General features: G+C 48.8%; 1 protein-coding gene across 1 annotated transcript; it reads right to left on the reverse strand.

The window, feature by feature from the left end:
- Nucleotides 1-2,821: 2,821 nt before the first annotated feature.
- On the reverse strand, nt 2,822-5,562 carry LOC135310684 (coiled-coil domain-containing protein 81-like). Its single transcript, XM_064439562.1, has 4 exons — nt 5,482-5,562; nt 3,860-3,908; nt 3,232-3,488; nt 2,822-2,911 (listed from the first exon to the last, which is right to left on the reverse strand). The coding sequence occupies exons 1-4, from the start codon at nt 5,560-5,562 to the stop codon at nt 2,822-2,824; spliced, it is 477 nt and encodes a 158-aa protein (XP_064295632.1).
- Nucleotides 5,563-21,292: the final 15,730 nt, after the last annotated feature.

Consider the following 21,292-nt stretch of genomic DNA (forward strand, 5'->3'; position numbering starts at 1 on the left):
TAAAGGACACAGAAGAAAGCGCCTCAGTCCCGTGGTCGGGCGGAAGGGCTCGCAAAGCCTGGCTCAGGCCAGTAGTTCTTGGAGGTGCTGCCCAGGCCAGCCCCCGCCGCTCTGTGTGGCGGCTCCTGGGCCCTCGTGGCCCAAACGATCTGCAGCGAGAAGAGTGCAGATGAGCCGGGGGTGAAGCCGGGCAGGGCCGAGTGCCGGCACGGAGCGAGCATCGCAGCTGAGGGCCGGGTGCCCGGGAGGCGCTGCGCGGGAAGGGCAAGCACAGGCCACCGCCTTTGGGAAGGCAGAGCCCAGCAGCTGAGCCAGCTTATCGTCCTCAGCCCCCTGGGAACGCAGGTCCCCTGTTGCAACGCTGTCCGGAGCGCCCAGCGGGCGCGCAGCCACCTGCATGAACGGGAACGGACGGGGCGCCTGGTTCGAGGCTGGACCCCGGAGCCGGCTCCTAGCCCACAAGGGCCATCAGGGAAAGAGCCTCCTTCGCCAGCAGTGCCGTCAGTGGACGGACGGGCAAGGCAGGACGGGGGCACCCTGCGCACAGGGTTCTCCTGTGCTTTGGCTGGGATGCTGCCTGCCTCTGCCAGCACCCCGTGCCTGCACGTGCACACGCGGACGCACGCGGGGCCCCCCTTGCCTTTTGTACCCACGGCCTTGCCCTGGGGACAAGCGTCGGAGATTGGCCTGGGTCTGGCCATAGCTTGGCCCCCACAGGTGGCCCGGTCACTCCTGCAGCACGAGGAGCTGGAGGACGCCAAGCTGCGTGGCCTAGGGAAGCCTGCACACCTCCAGGGCTCGGGGCCGCCTAAAGCTTTCCCTGGCCTCTGCGGGAGCCGCCACACACTTACTCTTGCCGTGCTCTCCCCGGGAGGGGCGGCCCTGCCCGCCGCTCTGATGCCCTCTGCCTTGCAGGGCTTTGGCCTCTCCCTGACCAGCCTCTCGGCGTAGGCCCTCCTCAGGAGGTGGGCAGGGCAATGGGGATCCTCAAAGAGATGGCGACAGGGGCTCTGCAAAGGCAGAAGAGACTCTCCTGAGGCACTGCCACCGAGAGCTGGGGCTGCTCCCAAGGCTTCAGCCGAGGCGTGTCACTTGCACAGCCTTGGCGTAGCCTTCCAGGCAGCGGTGTGGACCCCCCGCAGGGAGGCGCAGGCACTCAACAGACTGCCCGTGCCACAGCCAGCTGCGCGCTTTGGCCTGGGGCCCTCGGGACAGCTCCTCCCGCGGGGCAACGTGCAGGGCAGCGGGCAGACAGAAGGCCCCTGCCTGGCCAGTTGCCACAGCTCCGCTGCCGTGGCCCTGCCGCCAGAGCCTCCCTGCTCCCCTCCCAGGCAGCGGGGAGGGCAAGTGCCCTCTTCCTGGGGGCTCTGAAGTGCACGCCGTACCTGGCCTCGCTCCATGTTGCGCCCCGCTCTGTCAAGAGGGTACTGGTGCCGCACCTCCGCTTCCACCTCTCGGCGCTTGGATGCCATCAGCAGCCGGAGCCGTTTCTCTTCCCTCTCAGCGTGGAGGGACCTCGTTCCCTGGCGGCCCCGCACACATGACATGTGCAGCGTTAGTGTTCTTGGGCTGGCCACGAGGGCAGGGGGGCTGGGCAGCTCTTGCTGCCTCTTCTGCCCCGGCCCAGAGCCCGAAACGTGACACAGGGCTGGCAAATCCCTAGGACGTACCGTTCTGGAGGGCTGCGGAACACAGGGGGGGAGCTGCAACCGCGGCTGAGCTGGAGGTCTGGGCTGCTTCGGCTCCTCCTGTGGCTTCTGCCGGATCACTGGCAGGGACCTAAAGAGGCACGGCAGGCTGAGGCCGTGGGAGCCCACTCTGAGCCAGTTGCTCGGGGCCGGGCTCGCAGCCTGCTCCCCCCTGGCTCCGGCACCACGAGGCGGTTCGGCAAGAGGACCCCGTGCCCAGACGGACGTCGCCTCCGGGGCCTTTCGGCATCGGCGCAGGCAACCCCACTGCGGCCCAGGGAAACATCTCACTTGCCCACCACCAGGGCCATGGGGTGCCCCTGCGGCCCCAGCCACACCGCTCCTCCAGGAGGCTCACCTGGCTTGGTCAGCTTTGGCGGCTTGAGCCTGCTCGCCAGCCTTCGCCAGCTGCCTGGCTAGAGAAACCCTGCGGCAAGCCAGGAACACGGGATCCAGCACGCTCACTGCAAGCGGGAGGCAAGAGAAGAGCACAAGAGCGAGCGTCTCTGGGACCCTGCGGGCCAGACAGGAGCACCCACAGCCCCCTGCCAGCACTCGGCTGGGACACTACCTCTGCGGGCACCCCCGCCCCAAGGCGCCGGCTCTCTCTGGGGCTTCAGAGAAACTGCAGGCGCTGATGCTCGGTGTGGGGTCTCAGCTGCAAGCCTGGGAACAAGAAGGCACCGGGTGGGCAAGAGGGCACCGTGCTCCCTTGGGGGCTGACGCCAGGAAGCTGCTGGCTGGCATCGTGGGGAGCCACTGCCAAGCCCCTGGGGGATGCAACTCTCTGTGCGACCTCAGGGGCCCCACGGTCTCCAGCGGCCTCTGCCGGGCTTCCCTCGCCTTCCTGCCGGCAAGCTGATGATCCCAGCACAAGCCCGCCTTGCTGCCCGCGCAGACCCTCCCGCCCCTCTCACTCTCTCGGGGCACATTGAGAGCGGACTGGCCGCTTCGTCTGCGCTCTCCGAGCCAAGCACGAGCCGGCGGCGGGCGGACCGGGCAGCTCTGCTGGGAAAGAGCTGGTCTTGCCTACGTGTGGCAGGAGAGGAGCCTCGGCAAGAGGGCGGTGCCCCGGTAGCAGGAACCGAGCAGCTGCTCCCTCGACCTGCCAGGGGCTGCAGAAGCCATGCCGCTCACCTTGGCAGCGTGATGACCCCGTCTCGGCTGAGCCGCGTAAAATCGTTTTTGCCCGGGAAGGCCACGATACCCCTCATCTTGGAGTCCTGCAAGGGGACAGGACAGGGACAGCTCAGCAGGCGCCCAGGACGCGTGCCGGTTGCTCACCAAGGTGGCAAACGGGCTCGCTGCTCAAAGACACAAAGGCTGCCTCTCCGAAAGCCGTGCGCCGCCTTCTCCCTCGATGCCATTAACCCCTCCCTCAAAGGGGCCGAGGCGCTACCGAGGCTTGGCCTAGCTCCTCGAGAGCGTGCCTAGGCCAGGCGGCGAGGCAGGTGACGGCAGCCAAGAGAAAGCAGCTGGGGAGAGCTGTGACAGCATTGCCAAAGAGACACGAGGAGGAGCCCTGGCAAAACGACGAGCTCACCTCCAGAAGAGCTGCCAGCATGTTCCCGGTGGCGTCCAGCTCCAGCAGGCAGTCATCGAAGAAGGTCATGCTGACGGCTTTTCTTCGCACAGCGAGGATGCCAATGCCCTTGAAGGAGAATTCCACCTCCTTGTTGTCTCGCAGGGCCCCAGCGAAGAAAAGCAGGGTCTCGTGGATGCACTGCTCGACGATTTCTCGGCGGAAGTGGATGTCCGCGGCGATCTGCTCAAAGTCCAGCGGGACGGATAGCGTCTCGTCTAGGAAGCAAGCGCAAAGCAACCAAGTCACGCCCACCGCAGTTCAGCCGGCTCCCAGACCAGGTGCCATCAGCGCCCGGCCCTCGGGCAACGCTCTGCCGGACAGCGCTCCCCTTGGCCAGATGTCCAGAACAGAACTGATGGACAGGAGAAGGCAAAGACAAGCTTTGGCTCCTCCTGCGAGCAACCAGCTGGAGTATAGGGCAAACTGGGGCTGGCTCCCCAGGGAGGGGCAGGGTGCTGGGCCATTGAACACGTGCACATGGCTCAGTGCTGTACAGGTTGGACGAGCCTTGGGTTGGCCTTGTCACAAAAGTGTTGGCGCCAAGCCAAACTCAAGTGCTGTGCAGGGGAAGCGTCCCTCCTCTTACCTGGAATTTTGGTCTTGGCACACCTGAGCTTGTAAAATTCTTCAGAAACCTGCACGGCCGGAACACGGGTCTCTCAACAGGCAAAACCTTGTCCTCTCCCAACATGGCCTGTGCTGGGACAACTGCAAGTGTCCCAGCTCCTATGTGCACCGCCTGAAAACGCAAGCAAGAAGAGGCAGCGTTGGCGGTGCTGCGCACACAGGGTTGGGAAGGTTGCTGCACGGCTCACGTCATCCCAGACCCTGCAGATTTCTGGAAAGCAAAGGAAAGGCACCCCATGATCCAAGTCAGCAACACCCAACCAAGCAGCACGGGCAGGGCAACCCCACTGGGCACCTGTGGCTGCTGCCCTGACACCTTTGCCTGCGTGTCTCAACTCCGCCACCCTCAGCTGACCCTGGGGAAGACGTGTAATCGCTGTCTAAATTACTCTTCAAGTCATCATTCCAGTCTGTCACGTCACTGTGTAATTACCATTCAACTATTACTTAATCACTGTTTGCTTTCTTCTTAATTCAATCTCCCATTAGTTATCATTTAATCATTGTTTAATCCTTAATGGTACACTTTTAGTTAACCCTGCAATGGTGACACCTCTGAATAATTCATCTGTGACAAAAAGCATCCTAGTCAGCGGGACAGCACATTCAAACACCAACTACTCAGGGAGGCACAGCTTTAACCCTTCCCCAAAGCATCTGGGCGATTGTGCATGCGAGAAGCGGGATAACTGGAAGAAGATCAAAGAGCAGTTAAACCTCAGAAGCGGGAAACTGAAAGAGAAGGTAATAACAACATACAAGGCATTGAAAAAGTATTTAGAAGCAACGTGTCAGTATAAGAAACATAGAGAACAGGAAATTAGGGTGTGGCAAGATGAGGTGGAAGAAAGAAAGAGACAAGAAATAATGTTACCTCTGTGAACAGAACAACTGCAGAAACAACTCGGGGAAGATAAAGAAAAATGCGTGAAGCTAGAGGATCAATTGGAACTCATACTTCTGGCCCCCAGCCCCCAGATCCTGTGAAAATTAGTGAGCTAAGCAGCTCCCCAGTAGATTGGGACAGAGATATCTGCGAGGACCCCGACCAAGAACCTAGCAATGAGTGTGAGTTATATTAATCAGCATTAAAGGTAGCCCCTATTAGTGAAACTGAGGCATCTGCTGGACCTCTAGGGGGTATCCCGAGAAATGCCATACAGACCATGCTATCGGACCCCCTTCAACTGGCCAACCTGCATGAAAAATGTGGGCAGACACCTGGTGAAAACGAGACTGAGTATCCATGGTATGTCTCCTTAACTGGAGGACACCGTGTTGTGTTAGGTCAAGGCAAAGCAGGTGGCTTTTGGGGACCAGCCCCTAACACCAAATCATACTCTCCTATGCACCAAGTAGCGAGTTACTGGGCAGGTGGCACAGACCCTCGGGACAGAGGGGAGCCCAAGGCTCTAACAGTAAGATCATCGAGAGAACTTTCTATGGCTGTTAAAAAAGCAGCCTGCCTTCAGGCTAGGAACGACAGGGGTACCCACAGTAATTACTCTGTCCCTGCCCCTGTAGACCCCCGAGGCGTGAAATCACTGGGAAGGGGAGCCCCTGCTGCTTTAAAACCCGTACCTCATTGCAAAGAGGGACAAATGAAGAGAAAACATAGAACATAATGCTCAGCAGGGTCAGGACTATCAACCCCGCCTCCATCCCATCTGACCTGGGCAGGCTTGATGTGTGGCATTGTAAATCTTAGTTGAGAAATGGGATGGGACAGATCGACACCAGCAGGGCGATCCCGAGCTTACACAGCCAGCCAGTCAAACACCCCCTAGGGCCCCCAACCTTTTCCCATCTCATAAACCCCCCTCATAAATCCATTTCAGGGAAGAAAAATTATTTAGGCTTTGATGCAAGCTGTGCCCATGCTGCCCGGCTCAAAAATAACCAGTGTTCCTCAGTATCCTACCTCTACTGCTGCCCAGACGGGTATGGCGGAGGTCGTAACTGACCTAAGAAAAAAAGCCCCGTTGTGTCCCAAACATACTCCCCATACAAGTCCCCAGTGTGGCCAGTTAAACAGACAGACAGGAGATGGCACTCTCTTAGCCATCTTAGCTCTCTTAGGACTTCCTCAGAGTTGTAAGCATTCGCCCGCATTAGTGCTGGGTGGACGCACCCTAGCTGGGAACTAAAAGGGGTAACGAGCCCACAGTCACCCCGCCAAGACTTGCGTTGTTGTCTCTTTCCAGCACCGATACCAGGAGTGACAGCAAAGTGCAAAGTGCCTCCCTTGGAGACTGGGCTGACCGTCAGGGGAACATTCATCCTTCTCGCAGGAGCAATGATCACCAGCGTGAACCAGTTCCAGTTCACACGTCGACAAGCCTGGCACGTGGGGTGGAGGCCCTCACTTTTTATTTGTGCTAATCAATACAGTAACTGTAGGACGTTCTGCACCATACACGTTTAACATTGTTGGAAGTACAGGAACATTGGGAGAACCAACACAAAACCTGACAATGACAAACTCTGTCAACCACACAGCTGTAAAAGCAAATAAGGGTCACCTTATTTCTGCCACACCAGGTGACAGAATCTCTGCTGAATGTAATGTGACAAATTAGTCAACGGGAAACACCTTTGTGGTCATCAGGGAGATAAATCAAACTCCATCAAACAGCAGATTAGACTGCCCCTCACGCCCCAGCCGTATAATTAGCTTCCTCTTTAATGACACAACTATAGAAGCAGTGTGTCTGTGGACAGGTAAAGGGAAAGATAGCAAAAACGAACTGTCCTTAAAGGTCACGCTACCACCTACTCCCAAACCTCATCCTATACCAACAACTACCCCTACTACCTCCCAGCCTACTCCCTCTTCTATTACTCCCACAACCAGCCAAGCCACACATTCACACATTTCTGCAACTTGACCCTATGCTACTCAACCTACAGGACAACAGCAAGTCATATTTAAGCCATCATGGTCCCTGAAAAGGGTAGAACTGTCCACGTCTACTGATCTATATAAGAACTCTCTGTGAAAATGTAATTGTTAATAGAAATTTTACACAGAATGTATCCCATCAATCAAATGCACGTCTTTGTAACTTCGCCAGCATCACTGGATGTGACTTTAATTATACAGTCCCCGTGACCTCACACGTGCTGCTAAAGGCAAAATGACACACCATATGGAGACCTTTTACCTTCCCCCTTCAGAAGGAACTCGACGCTGCTTCACAGACTGGCGGAACATCAGGACTTACAAGCTTTATTTATTACAAAAGCCACAAAAACAAAGCAGAAACACACTGATGACTGTGCATGTCAGTGAGGAAGAAATACACTACACACTGGTAAAAGCGAAAAAGGACGGGCCACAGCGCTGCTGTGAAACCCCATTAGGATGGTCTCCACAGCAACAGGGGTATTGAATGCCACTTTATCTCCCCTGATAATGTTGTAACGGGCCTCAGGCAAGAACACGGTCTTCCACAAGGGTGATCGGGGACATCCTGGAGCGGTGCAGACAACCTAGCACAGGTGCCAGCGGAAACCGAGGCAAAAGCAACTAAGGACACCTCCATCTAGATAAGGGTCAGAACACCAGCTGAAACCAACACACTGTGACAAGATCACTCCGTGGGCCAACTCACAACCACATGTGGAAGAAGGACTCACAGTTCATGGAAAGCACACAAAAAACACCCCTTCAAGAAACCACTAGGGACCACCGGAGACCACCTGATACCTCTTCAGGGGCTCCTCAGGGACTTAAAACACATGGGTGATTTAGATGCAAGTATTATAATTCGTTCCAAGAAATAGAATGAATAACTATTCCAGGGAATCTAATGCATATGTATAGAACTGAGAAATATAAGCTCTATCTCTGACTTTTGCTATGCACGCTAGGAGGAATTATTCCCCACGCATCCGTCACTGTAATAAAGAACGCCTGCTCCTTAATACTGCATTGGTGTTGAGGAGTTTTATTTCCAATTTTCATTATAATAATGTTTGCCCTTGTCATCATTTGCATTATTATTATTGTCTGTTGATAAATTCAGGTTTGGGTTTTAGCCTGATCACTACACCTCATTGTAAAACGCACAGGAGATCTTGCTACTATGTGAAACTATCTGATTGTGCAGGACTGTCTTATAATTAACCCTTTTCATTTCTGTATTTATCACTTAATGCTGCATCAGATAACGTGATGTCAGTACCACCTCACATCTGTAGCACAGAGGCAAGGGGCGACCATAATACCGCTCTGAAGTAAGTTAATTGACTGTAGTCATGGGTGGAGTGGGGTGGTGGGAGCGTGGGACAATTGGAAGGGAAAAAGTCGGTAAGCTCATGGGTTGAGATAAAGACAGTTTGAAAGAAAAAGCAAGAGCTGTGCGCACAAGCAAAGAAAAATAAGGCATTCCTTCACTAATTCCCACCGGCAGGCAGGTGCCCAGCCATCGCCAGGGAAGCAGGGCTCCATCACGCACGGCGGTTACTCGGCAAGGCAGTTGCCTGAACGTGCCCCCTTCCCACTTCTCTCTCCCAGGTAGCGACGCTGAGCGTGCCATCACATGGTATGGAACGGAACGTCCCTTTGGTCATTTGGGGTCGGCTGCCCCAGCTGCACCCCCACGGTCTTGCGCACACCCCAGCCTACTCACTGGCTGGGCAGCGCGGGGCACAGAGAAGGCCGCGACGCTGCGCAAGCGCTGCTCAGCAACAGCTAGAGCACGGGTGAGCTGTTGACGCCGTTGGCATCACAAATCCGAAACACGGCACCACAGGAACTGCTCCGATGAAAGTTAACTCCCTCCCAGCCAAAACCAGGACACCCGTGGAGGCTGTCAAGAAGGCACGAGAAAATTCGTAAACCTGACTATTTCTTTAAACAACCTTTTTGTTGCAAAGGCTCAAGAGAAGTTAGAGGCACCCAAACGCTGTGAAACAGAAAGGGCAGGGATAGTCAGGAATCCATAGAAAAGTAGGCCTGTCCTGCCGTGAGAGAAATAAAATCTGGAATTGTTAAGGGCTGGAAAAACAACTTGGAGAAGAACAGGAAAGGGATCAAGGTGACGTTAGCTTTAAAGGTAGCTGCTGACCGACGCTTAAAAGAGGACTTCTGCAGCTTTTAAAAAGCTCTCCCGTTTTCTCCCAAGCTTCCTCCCACTCCGAAAGACCACCTGCACTTCCAGGAAAAACCAAAAGTGTGAAAAAGCGTCACTCCCCTTTTCTTTCTTCCCTCTTACTTTCTGAGCATTGAAGAGGTATAAAAGTACCCACAAAGTAAATAATCAGAACGGCCCAAACGCACAGTACAAATTGGCATAACCTCCCACCCGGAATTCAGGCAATTTGAAGACTTGCAACCTTTTAAAGCAAAGGGAGAGAAAAGATGAGCTTGAAGGACTTACTGACGTAGAGGGTCTTTTGGGCTTCGCACCTACGGCCGGTGAGATCTCCCTGGCAGTGCTGGCACTGCCTGTGCTCAGCACCTTGTCCCAGCCTGTCACGCGTGCCACGTCAGCCAGTGACCCCCACCCTGCTGTGAAACAGCTGTTTGCAATTGCCAAAGGGATTTTTCAACTGTTGAGCAGCGTGCTGTGCCAACGGACTGATGCTGGGTGTGGAATTAAATCCTGAGGCACTGTTTTTGGGCTCAGAAATACCACGGCAACTGCTGGCTTGACCTGCTCTTTTTGCCACAAAAAGACCCCCTCTGCTGACACTGTGAACTGTCACAAAGCAGTCCATTAGTTCTTCAGGTCCTGATCAATGTTTCTTCTCACAGAGACATCTGTCTTAATAGCCATAACTGACCTAATCGGAAGTGCGCTTTACCATTGGTGAAAATACAATGTGTTTTGTTAATCCAGAGCAAAGCTGATCAAAACTGAGGAGCAAGCAAGTATGAAACGTCCTGCATTAAACACACCGAACCGGAGGGTGAGAGCCTCAGTGTTACAGACTGCCACGGTCCCCTTTCGTACTGCCAGGGAGGCATAGCCCCGTCGCTGCATGAACAAAGAACCAGAGCCCACATAAACAAAATACTCAAGGAATTGCCCTAGGCTGCATTTGGACTAGTGGAATCGGGATCTTCCAGCTCCTTTGTCGTACTCAAAACACCCAGGACCATCACCACAACGTAAAACAAGGCAGTAGCTTAATACAAGACGCGCACTGGACAGGCAAATTCACATGGCACAAGTCACTGCAATTCCGACATTTTCCAACTTTTCACTGTTTGACCTGGTAGCAAAAGAGAGCCTTCTCAGTACAGATCGTTGGATGCTCGTTCCATTTATGACAGGAGGATTGTTTGCTTTCCAAGAAAAACTATAAAAATTGGACAGTGACAAGGCCCAACAACTTTCACTTACCTGTGTTTAATGCTGATTATGCAGGCAGCATGAAAAATTCACCCAATAACAAAAGGATGCGCCTCAGTAACCCACAGCAGGATGCTGGTGGCATGCCATGGCCTCCCAGATGAAGAAGAAAAACAGGGTGCTGAGTTCATACCCCAGATGTAAAAGAATCTTTCTCTGTACCTGAGGAGGAGTACATCCCCATATCACTCTCAGTCCCACTATTAAAAGGTACAGGTCTCTGGCACGTCCCAGTAGATGTACGGTACAATCACTACTACAGCTCCCGCCCTAAGCTTATTTCTGTGTCAGTCTTGCTTACATAGGAGGCCCGTTAAAAACTTCCCACCCCAGCCAGACTCGAGTGGCGTGCCACAGCACAAACAGAAAGCTCCATCTGGCCCAAAAGCCCTCTTTCTGTCTTAACAATGGAGGTGGTTCTCAAAGGAGACAAACGCATAAGAAACTGATGGCCTGCGCAGCCACCAGCTGCCATGACTAGCACATACACACTAAAAAGATGCTGAGTCCCTGCTCACAGCGGTCATTTGGCAACCTACAGATGATCTTGCTTTCCTGTCATCTCAGTTTTTACAGCACGCACTACATTCTTCTTCCTCCCATCCTGGACACCAACTTGCGCACCCGCACATGCAATTCCCCTCCTGCCCTTACCTGCACAAGAGATGTGTGCATTGCCTGATCTTCCGCTAGTTCACATTTCTGTTTGCATCAACATCAGTGAGACCACGCAAACCCATTTTTAGCTTACCCACTAAAATACCGAACCTGACTGGAGAAAATATTTTTAAGTGAGCAGGTGACACACAGACCACCAGCCCAGCTTCACCCTGGTCAGTTAATTACACACACGCACGGCCTGTAAGACAAAAGGACATCTCCAAGTTTGAAAGTTAATGGGTCGTAAGTCGGGATATGTCCCCTCGTCACCGAAAAAAGCGGTAAAATCAGAAACAACTCTTGAACACCAATTTAGTATTAAAGAGCACGTATTCTTTACTCACGGTGCCGGATGCACGGGGGATCGCTCCTCCTAACGTGCATACCTTATACACCTTTCCCGTACAATTTATAGATCAAAAATTTACCTATTCGTACATATTCATTATTGTCCTTTCTACTGATTGGTACAAACTTGCTCATTCCGTATGTAAATTACTGCGCAGGCTCAGTTGTCCTCTTCCATTGTTCTCTTCTGAGTAGGTGGTGTTACTTGGGTCGGTGGTCCGTGAGTCGGTGGTCGCAATCTCCCCCTGTCGGAATTACCTTTTACCTACTTGGCTCTTAATCTTGGCAGTCCTGGCCAGTTTTCTCAGTCCACTACACGAAACCACATTTTGTCATCCTTTTCTGACAGAAGCACATTGTCTATTGTTTCGTTTGCATTAATGATTGCCTAGGGACTAAAATACAGATCAAAGAATACACTGATTGGTATACTCCATGTCCCCAGACTTAACGTCCAGTTGGATAGGGCTGTACAAGGAGTATAGCAACATCCACGGCTGGTTAATTCTATTGCTCTGGTTACACCCTACCCTACCTCTGCTACCCATTTCTGCCTCCACAGTTGTCACTGATGTTCACAAAATTAGGCAGGCCTTCTTTAGTCCCTTATTCTAAGATAATGACTTCAGGTGAATCTGCGGCGTGACCCCGAAGATGCAGAAGGTTTCCTAGGAGTCCATGATCCCACATAATTTCTCCACCATTTCCTCCATTTCTGTTCTTCAGAAAAGCCAACTATTTGCCAACACAACCTGTAAAATGGAAGAACATCTCCCAGTTCAAAAAGGTAGGCAGTCTTAAGTTGCGATATGCCCGTCGCCCTACTGGTCACCTGAAGAAAAAGGAATTTTTGGAAGTTTCCGCTAAGCCATAATAATGAACCGTGTGAATTTGGCAAAACAGACGTTGACGGCCAGAGACAGAAACCGAGAGACAGGGAAGCACTTGTTTTACAATCGTATCTTTGGCGAGAGCAGAGAGACTGATCAAAGCAAACATCCCGCCTCAGAAGGGGGTGGCAAAGCGTGTAGTCAAGGAGAACAACTACTTGGGATCTCGATAAGAACTAAAACTAAGTGTCCTTTAGGTGAACAATCCCCATTAGGCAACCAGGGTGATGGAATTAACCAACCAGGGACGCTGCTATACTCCTTGTACAGCCCTATCCAACTGGACATTAAGTCTGGGGACATGGAGTATACAAATCAGTCTATTCTTTGATCTGTATTTTAGTCTCTGGGTAATCATTAATGCGAACAAAACAATAGACAATGTGTTTCTGTCAGAACCCCTCTTTTAAGGCTCAAAGCCTAACTTTTAGGACCCAAACCCTCACTTTCTGGGTCCAAACCTCTGTTTTAAGGATCAAAGCCTCATTTTTAGGTAGCAATGATTCAGGGAATAAATAGTTAAACGTTACTAATGCAATCTAGTGTAGCTCAACAAATGTTGGGGCCCACAGCCAAAACTTAGCCAGGATAATGAGGTAGCCTTAACAGGAATGGCCTGCACGATGACTAAAACTTGTTGCTTTGGGGGAGTCAGAAAGGCTTCAAGGTAAGAAGTGCCTAAACAAAGCTACGATGACATCTGGCCTTAAGAAAAGCTGATGTACAGAGCCATAAAGATACGGAACTGCAGAGCAAACGCTAAACCAGAACAGACCATCCCTCAAGGACAGTACATACGTCATCTCAGAACTGAGTTTGCGCAAAAGCAAGGGTTAACTAGCAGACACAGTGAGGAAGGGTATGTCCTTCATCCAGAGCCCCGTGATGACCACCCGGAGACACCAATAGGCATGCGCAAATGACATCTGCATATGATGATGAATATGTATATCTTTTATCGGAAAACTAATGAATATGTATATAGAACATGTACTTAACCTGCACAATTAGATCTGACGGTGTGCACGTTAGGGGGAGAGATCACCCGTGCATCTGGCGCCGTGATTAAAGAATGCCTGCCTTTTAACACTACGTTGGTGTTACTGATAGAACTAAACCCCTGACAGTCCTTGACTTAATCCTTATTGTAAACATCCTTGTTCTCTTGTGGTTTCCTCCCTTGCAAAGGTAGTTTCAGGGATTTGAAGAATGCAAATTGGTGCCAGATGGGATTAAAAAGATGGTGCATAAGCTTGTAAATTCATTGATAACAGAGACTCAGGACATCAGTGTCGAGACAAGCACTCGAGGAACTAGTTTAAATCAGCCCCTTGTGACAGTCCAGGGCTAAAGGACCGAGGAGCTCATTCAATGACTATATATGCGCAAAGGAAACCCAAGGTTCAACCAGCGGATAGATGAGGAAGACCATCAGAGACCACTGGAGGACTCCCAAAGACCACTAAAAGGACAACTATGCATGCAGCTTGAGCTTTTACGTATGTTAATGAATCCTCGTGAATCTTATTAATATGTATGACTTTATAGTATATAATCTTTGGAAGTTTACTGAATCACTGGAGCACTCCTGGTGGATCAATCCCCAGTGCTGCCCAGCGCTGTAATAAAGGATGCCTGCTTAATAGTGACTCTGTTGCTATTGAGTTTTATTTCGGGAACTTTCTGGATACTCCGCTTCCTCTTATGGGGAAGTTCGGACTTTGAAGGATAGTATCTGCGAATTTTTGTATCATTACGAGGTTTATTCCCGATTTCGGTGACAATTACAATACTAAAAGTCACGCCCATAGGCTTAGGAAACTCCCCCTCCAATAAGCCCCTTACTCTCTCGAGCATGGGTGCTAAATTTAAAGTGAGCTGTATCTTTACATCGAAGCGAGAAAGAAATTAAACAATTATTAGCTGAGGAGTATGAATATTAGCTGTGACTGACACATTTAACTGTATACCTGTTTTGTAGTTTCTCGGTGCGGGGTGCTGGCTTTGTGGGTTACCACCTCTAGCACCCATCTTTGCACAAAGATGAAATAAAATACCTCCGCTCTGTGTGTAGTTTGGCGTTTTGCACACGGGGCGAACAAACCTGCTCTTCTGGATAACACTACCTCTGCGACCCGTTTCTGCCCTTCACAGTTGTCATTGATAGTCACAAAACTCATCAGGCTTTCTTTAGCACCTCAAAGACGACCGTGACTTCAGACAAAAGGCGAAGCTGTGGCATGGCCCCCAAGACATACAACTGTTCCAATTGCTCCGCTATTGCCTCCATTTGTGTTCTTTTAAAAAGCCAATTATGGCTCCACTTTTGTGGTTTCCAAGTCCTCACTAACTCAGCTTGAATCACCCGCTTTACTCCTCATTTACCCACCTGCAAGCGGTGCAGAATTTGTACTTCTGACTTCCTGAGAAATTCAGAACAAGATAAAACCAAAAATGCACCATGATCACGAAGGCTATACAGACAGAGGAGATGCTAATTTAACCAGGATCTCTGGGTCGCAGCTAACGGCAGTCTTCACAAACGCAACCGCAGTATCCCTGCCTGTGGCTGGAAACTAAAGCCATTTTCAAGTTTCTTTAAATACAACAGTAAACTCAGTGCTCACATAACTCCAGCTGCACCCTCTCTGCTCCTCCACCTCCAGGCTCTTTTACTTTCAAGCCTCCCATCCTCCATTCTTCTCCTTTCTGGGACTTGAAACCCTTGAGCTTCTTACACAAACACCTACTCCTGCCTCGAGAGCCTGCCAGCTGCCTGAGGAAACCCCCAAGTTTCTTGCTGAATGCACCCTCCTCTAGTTTTTAGCAAGCCGCCCAGTCCCCAAGGCTCCCTTTTCCTCCACCCAGTAAACCCGCCTGCTCCAAAGTTACACCGGGAAACAAATCTCCCCTCTGCCACAAGCCTTGTCCCCGTCAGCCCTGTCTGTCTTTTAACTGCACGCCCCAGGCTCCAGTCCTGAACCCAAGTTCTTCAACATGTTCTTCACAGACATTTACAAGACAGAAATAGAGAGCGTATCATTCAACAGCCATTTTTGCAATATCGCCCTTTCGGAATGAAGACAGTTTGAAATTAAGCTAACTGGAGCTTGACTTCTCAGACAAACCAGCTCGTAAAGAACTGTGTTACTTCACTAACACGCATCTCTGCCGTGGATCAGTACGAAGGTACATAAACTGTCAACGTAAGTGTGAGGCCCACGAGGTGCTCAGAAAAATTCATTCTCATTAAACGAGTCCACGCAAGCTGTACACATCAGAGTCATTTCCACCTACAAAGCTAACTGTGTGTGTCTTGGGGCTTGCCTTCTTAGCAGGCATAAGTTTTACTTCTTTTTGTATATGTAATTTAGCATTTTTTGAAGATGCAGCAGAAGAGGCCGGCTTCTTCAGCTGGTGCGAAATGCGTACAAAGCCAGAAGTGACTAGACCCTGGCCCTGCTTTCTACGTAAGAAAACTTCAGACCCTTGCCTGGCTGCCAAAAGGACATGGGAAACAGGCACTTCAAGTGAGGAAAATGTAAACTGCGTATCGCAGACGTCTTCTAACCGAGAGGTGTATTAACCACTAGAACAACTAGCTCGGTGGAATGACCATGGCAAATGTCCCATTCTTCATCATTCAGTAGGTAACTCAGCTGCTCAGGTCGCTGCACAGGGAGCTCAGTCAAGTAACATTTTTTAAAAGCACTGGCTCAGAAAAAAAGTATGGGCTATTCTAAAACCACATGTGGAAACATTAAAAAGGGGACTGCGCGCGATAGAAGGCTCATGAACTATTTAAGCAGAAAACACATGGAAAAGAAAATGGAATTTTCTTGTTCCCCTTAAAATGGGTGCCCAAGGTGTCAGAAGAGCACGTCACATGAAGGTGGCGGCAACCCCTGCAAAAGTCCTCCAGCACGCCACGTGCTGAGGGGCAGAGGAGGTCCGACAACCTCACTTCAAGGTGCGTGAGCAGCACATGGTGACACGTTCGGCACGGCAGGGAAGAACCCTGATCGCCTTGACACTGAAGCTGCCCAAACCCCAGGCTGCTGTTTTAAAGAAAGCAGAGCACACAAGTGTGATCTTTGCGTAAACGTTAATTTCTCCAGGTTCTGCAAGATGATGATGCAACACAAATTCCTCAGCTCCTGCACTAAAATAGCATGCACCTGCAGTGCCATTTTTAACCGGCGTGTGCTGAACAGAAAGCACTACACATCAAAATAGCATTCACAGATGCATTGCTACAGGAGGTACTTAATTTTTGTGACGCCTGATGGTGCCCTTAACACTGCTCACGTCCACAAAGCGTACATAGAAGGGAACCGTTGTAAAGCAGAGTCACGGTAGCCTGACTTCACTCAGCTTTGAATGACCAACTGCAGCATCGCTGAACGCAAATAACTCTCATAGCACGTACTCTTAACATGTAAAATAAAAACTACAAGCCTCTGTATGGGGCAAAGTAATTACATTGCAGCCTTCTTTTGCTTAAAGTCACTCCTATGCCTACCTTGAACGCCCTTTGCTCTCAGCAAGAAAGAGTTCCCTCTCACCCTTTTACTCTTCATGATTTCATCCCGAGTACTCCTCTGCTGCCGCTTTGTTCGGACCTGAGCCGCGTAGTTACCTTTTCCCTCACAGCCACTGACCCTTTTTCATGCCAGGAACAGAGCTGAGTACCCTTTCGGATAGCTTAAGTGTCATAAATTGAGACCACAATGGATCATAATCCAATTAGAATTTTATTAATTGTAGCAAGTAGAATATGAGCAAATACAGCACTGGACGGCAGGGGAGTCTGCGCTCCGCCAACTACCGTACAGAGCAGTTCAAACAGTCTCTCTTTATACATCTTTACTTCCGTGTTCAATGAGATAGTGGAGGTACTCTTCGCATGCTTCAGTTGTTGTTAGGGGGTCGTTTCCTGCTTCCTGGTGATATGGGGTTGCTTGTCCTATCTCTGTCGGTAAGTTTGGACATCTGATGGTTATCTTGCATAAGCATGCCTGGGCGGTATTCTTCGCATAACCTTTACATTGAGCTTAACATAAGTCTTAATAAACAATACCTTAGTTCACAGTTTCTCACAATCCCCCCTTTTTCTTTTTATCCTATTATTGTTTATTAGACACTACTTTCATTTTCGGCACTGCAGGCAAATCTTCTTCCACAATTCCGACATTTATCATAACACTCACAAGGTAATATCTCACAATTACAATCATAGTTCTTATGTGGCATAATGCATTCACAACAATCATCATCTTCATTAATAGATACACTCTTATATTTTGCTTCAGACCTTGTAGTCAAAATAAGCAATTTAGCTAGGTCAAACCGTTCTTTAATAAAATGTAAAATACAGCGTAATATACAAGGTCCAAATATAAGTCCCAGAATCAACATAATAAGCGGTCCTGCTAAAGCAGACAACAAAGTGGTTAGCCAAGGTGAAACATTAAACCAGCTTTCATACCATAACTTGCCCGCTTCACGATCTTTTTTACGTTGATCTAACCTTTTCTGGAGTTCAGACATGGTGTCTTGGACTACTCCCGTATGGTCAGCAAACGAACAACATTCTTCATTGAGAGCTACGCATAACCCTCCTTCCTTTAAGAACAATAGGTCTAATCCTCTCCTATTTTGCAGCACCACTTCTGATAAAGATTTTACTGAAGTGGCTAAATTTTGAATAGATGGCTCTATTTTTGCTAAATCCTCATCTACAGCCATCTGCAAACTTTGTAACTCCTGACCTTTCACCAGGGAGGCTATGCCTGTACTTGCTCCAACTCCACCCGCTATCAGCAGTGTAGCTAGGGTTACTGCCGTAATTGGCTCTCGTTTTTGTCTATTCAGGTTTCCTTCAAAGTGGCGTAGCACCTCCTCAGAGGTGTGATAGATTAGGCGAGGAACAATAATCACCTGTATGCAAAACTGAGATTCATTAAACACGTTTAAGGATAGGCAAGGCGTTATTCCGATGTCTGAACAAACCCATTTAGCTCCTGGTGTCGGGATAGCCCATTTGTCCTTTTTATCTTTGTGTTTCTCTATATTGGTGTTAGTGACTGTTCGGCTGCACAAAGGCTGATACTTTTCGGGCACTGTGCCTATACATTTTCCCTGACCCGTTACTAATTGAATAGTAATTCCTTGCGTATGATTCCTCTGGTCATCCCATTGACATTCTTGTGGGTTTAAACCATTAGACCATCGAATCATACCTGGTTTTCCAACTGCCTCAAAATATGGTGGTCTAATATTATAACATAACCAGCATTCTTCAGTTAAATTTGGTTTGCTTTCATTAAGGGCACGATAAGAGGCTTGCATTAGATTCCATAAGGGGTCCTTGGGTTCTGACAACTCTAGATCTCTGGATAAAGAGAATTCAGTCACAGCGTCATTAGTTGTTTTCGAAGGAGAGCCTGAGGAAGGGGTTATGACAATTACGGGGGCCATCTTTTCTTCAGAGGAAGTGAGCGGATTCAGGACCAGATTTGGTCCTATTGGCAAAGGATCGTGGGGCATCGGTTTCTTCATAATTTGAAAAATACCCCCTCTATCTACACCTTGTTCGTAATATCTAATTCCCCAAAATTTTCCTACAAGCCAGAAGTCCTGACTAGGATCTTTTATGGTTATATTAATGCCTGTACATCCAATATCTTTATGATTACATGTATCATTATAGTAACTATCTGCGTAGCTCCAATTTCTCTTTTGACATATTTGTGGTGACCATTTAATTTCTAGATTTTGATCTCCAGATGCAGACCATTCAGAGGCCCATGTTTCGCATCCCCACTATGCACAATAATAATGGTCTGGAGGATTACAGTATGATTTACCAGGGTTTGATGCTGGGCATATATAAATTGGCTTGCAATTCTTATCCGTTTCTCCATCGATTAAGTAACGCAAACTTATATTGAAACTAACTGTTCCCCCCTCCATAATTTGTGCTTGGATTGGCTTATTTGGATATTGTATGTTTGTTACTGTCCAGTTCATGGGTTCATGAGGGTTTCCTTTTCCATTTGTTTGGGCTATTATCGATAATAAAACTAACGATATACCAGGAAAAAGGGTGTCTGTCAATTTTTCCAATTTAAGTACACTTTTACCAGTCTTGGGGAAGTTCGACCATAGCTGCTTTTGCGTCTCATTGTTCTGGTTCTTTTCTCCACAGTTTGTTCCTCCTCTGCCTCGCCCGTCGACTCGGTTGCTTCGAGCCACGGGGTGTACCATCTTCTCGGCAGCAAGGGAAATCTTTAGGAGAACAGCTGTTTCAGCCTTTCTGCCTGTTTATATAGGCCTCCCACTTTGCAGCTTTAACTAATGGGACAAAGCAAGACACAGCTAGTACTTCCCTTCTGCACTTTGTAGCCAAAATTTCAACCACAAAGGGGATTGATTCGTTGGAATGGTAACAATAATACTGAGGGTTTATTCCTTTGGCAAAAATTTCCACCATTCATGGGATCCTCGAATAATTTCTTGTTCCGACTCTAATTGTTTTTAATTTCCACTCAGTGAGAGTTCTTTGGATTTTCCAACACTGTGTGCAAACTCCTATCGGAGGGTATCCATATTCACAGTGTGTCCACCATTTATCCTGGCATACCTTACACTTGCAACGAGCAAATGGATAACAATCGCAGTTCAAATGATTGCATCTAATTCGTATATCTAGAGTGCTTATTAGCTTTTCCTCTATATTCAATATTGTGTTACTGCATAAGTTTAGCAATTTCCTTCAACACACTTTGTACGCTTCCATATATAATAGATAAAAAAAAAAGATAATTATAGCAAATATAAACAGCAATATACACTTTATACCAAAAGGTAATGCGGCAAAATAATCAACTAAAGTTCTTATCATTACGTTATCTTTTCAGAGTTATCTTGGTGTCACCTGGAGTACCGATTACTTTCCAGTGGGGTCTCGTCACTGGGCCTTTAATGCGACTGGCATGAGTCCATCCACGCTCAGCAGTCCGGACAGCTGTTTCTGTTGTAAGCAAAACAAGATAAGGTCCCTCCCAATTGGGTTTTAGGGTTTCTTCTTTCCACGTTTTAACCAATATCCAGTCCCCAGGTTTAAAATTGTGAATTTTTAAGTCCAACGGGGGTCGTTGCACAATTAGTCCATGTTCCCAAAGCTTGTTACGATGTTCTGCTAATTGTGAAACATATTCATTAATCACATGATCTCGAATTAAAACATTTGTTTGTGGACTTTCGATTCTATAGGGCATTCCATACACCAGTTCAAATGCTGATATTCCTACATCTGCTCGGGGCCTGGTTCTGAGAATTAATAGTGCCATGGGTAGGCACTTAACCCATGATAATTTGGTTTCTATCATTAATTTAGTCAAAATAGTTTTGATTTCTCCATTCATCCTTTCAACTTTTCCCGAACTTTGTGGATGCCATGGCGTATGGTATTCCCACTTAATACCTAAACTTCCTGTTAGATTTCTAACAATTTTTGACACAAAGTGTGTTCCTCTGTCCGAATCGATTACATCAGGTACTCCATATCGAGATATAATATGTTCAAGTAATACCTTAGTAACTTGGTTAGCAGTTGCCTTAGAGGTAGGAAAAGCCTCAACATAATGTGTTAAATGATCCACCATTACTAATAAATATTTGTAACGCCCTACCCTGGGTAGTTCAGTAAAATCCACTTGTATGTGTGAGAAAGGTCTGTATGCTGGGGAACGTCCTCCAAGAGGTTTTTGTCTCATGTTGTTTCGATTAACCTTTTGACAGGTCTCGCAGGCTGCCGTGACTGCCTTTGCTATGTTATATATGCTTATACAGGCAAACTGTTGATTGAAATGATCAACTAACGCCTGGGTTCCCCAGTGTGTTTTACTGTGTATTTTTGAAAAGATTTCGAGTGCTATGCCCTTCGGCAAGACTTCTCTCCCATCTGGCAATATGTACTTACCATCTTGTTCCTTAGCTCCCATTTGTTCTAGTTTTTCCTTTTCTGCAGACTCAAAACTCAAATTATTACTAACAGGTACTTGTTGCATAGTCAAAATCGTACTATAATTGCCTGCTACTCGTTTTGCTTCTGTATCAGCTGCATTA

This window comes from Phalacrocorax carbo, chromosome Z (genome assembly GCF_963921805.1).
Source record: "Phalacrocorax carbo chromosome Z, bPhaCar2.1, whole genome shotgun sequence".
In the NCBI taxonomy this organism is placed as follows: Eukaryota; Metazoa; Chordata; class Aves; order Suliformes; family Phalacrocoracidae; genus Phalacrocorax; species Phalacrocorax carbo.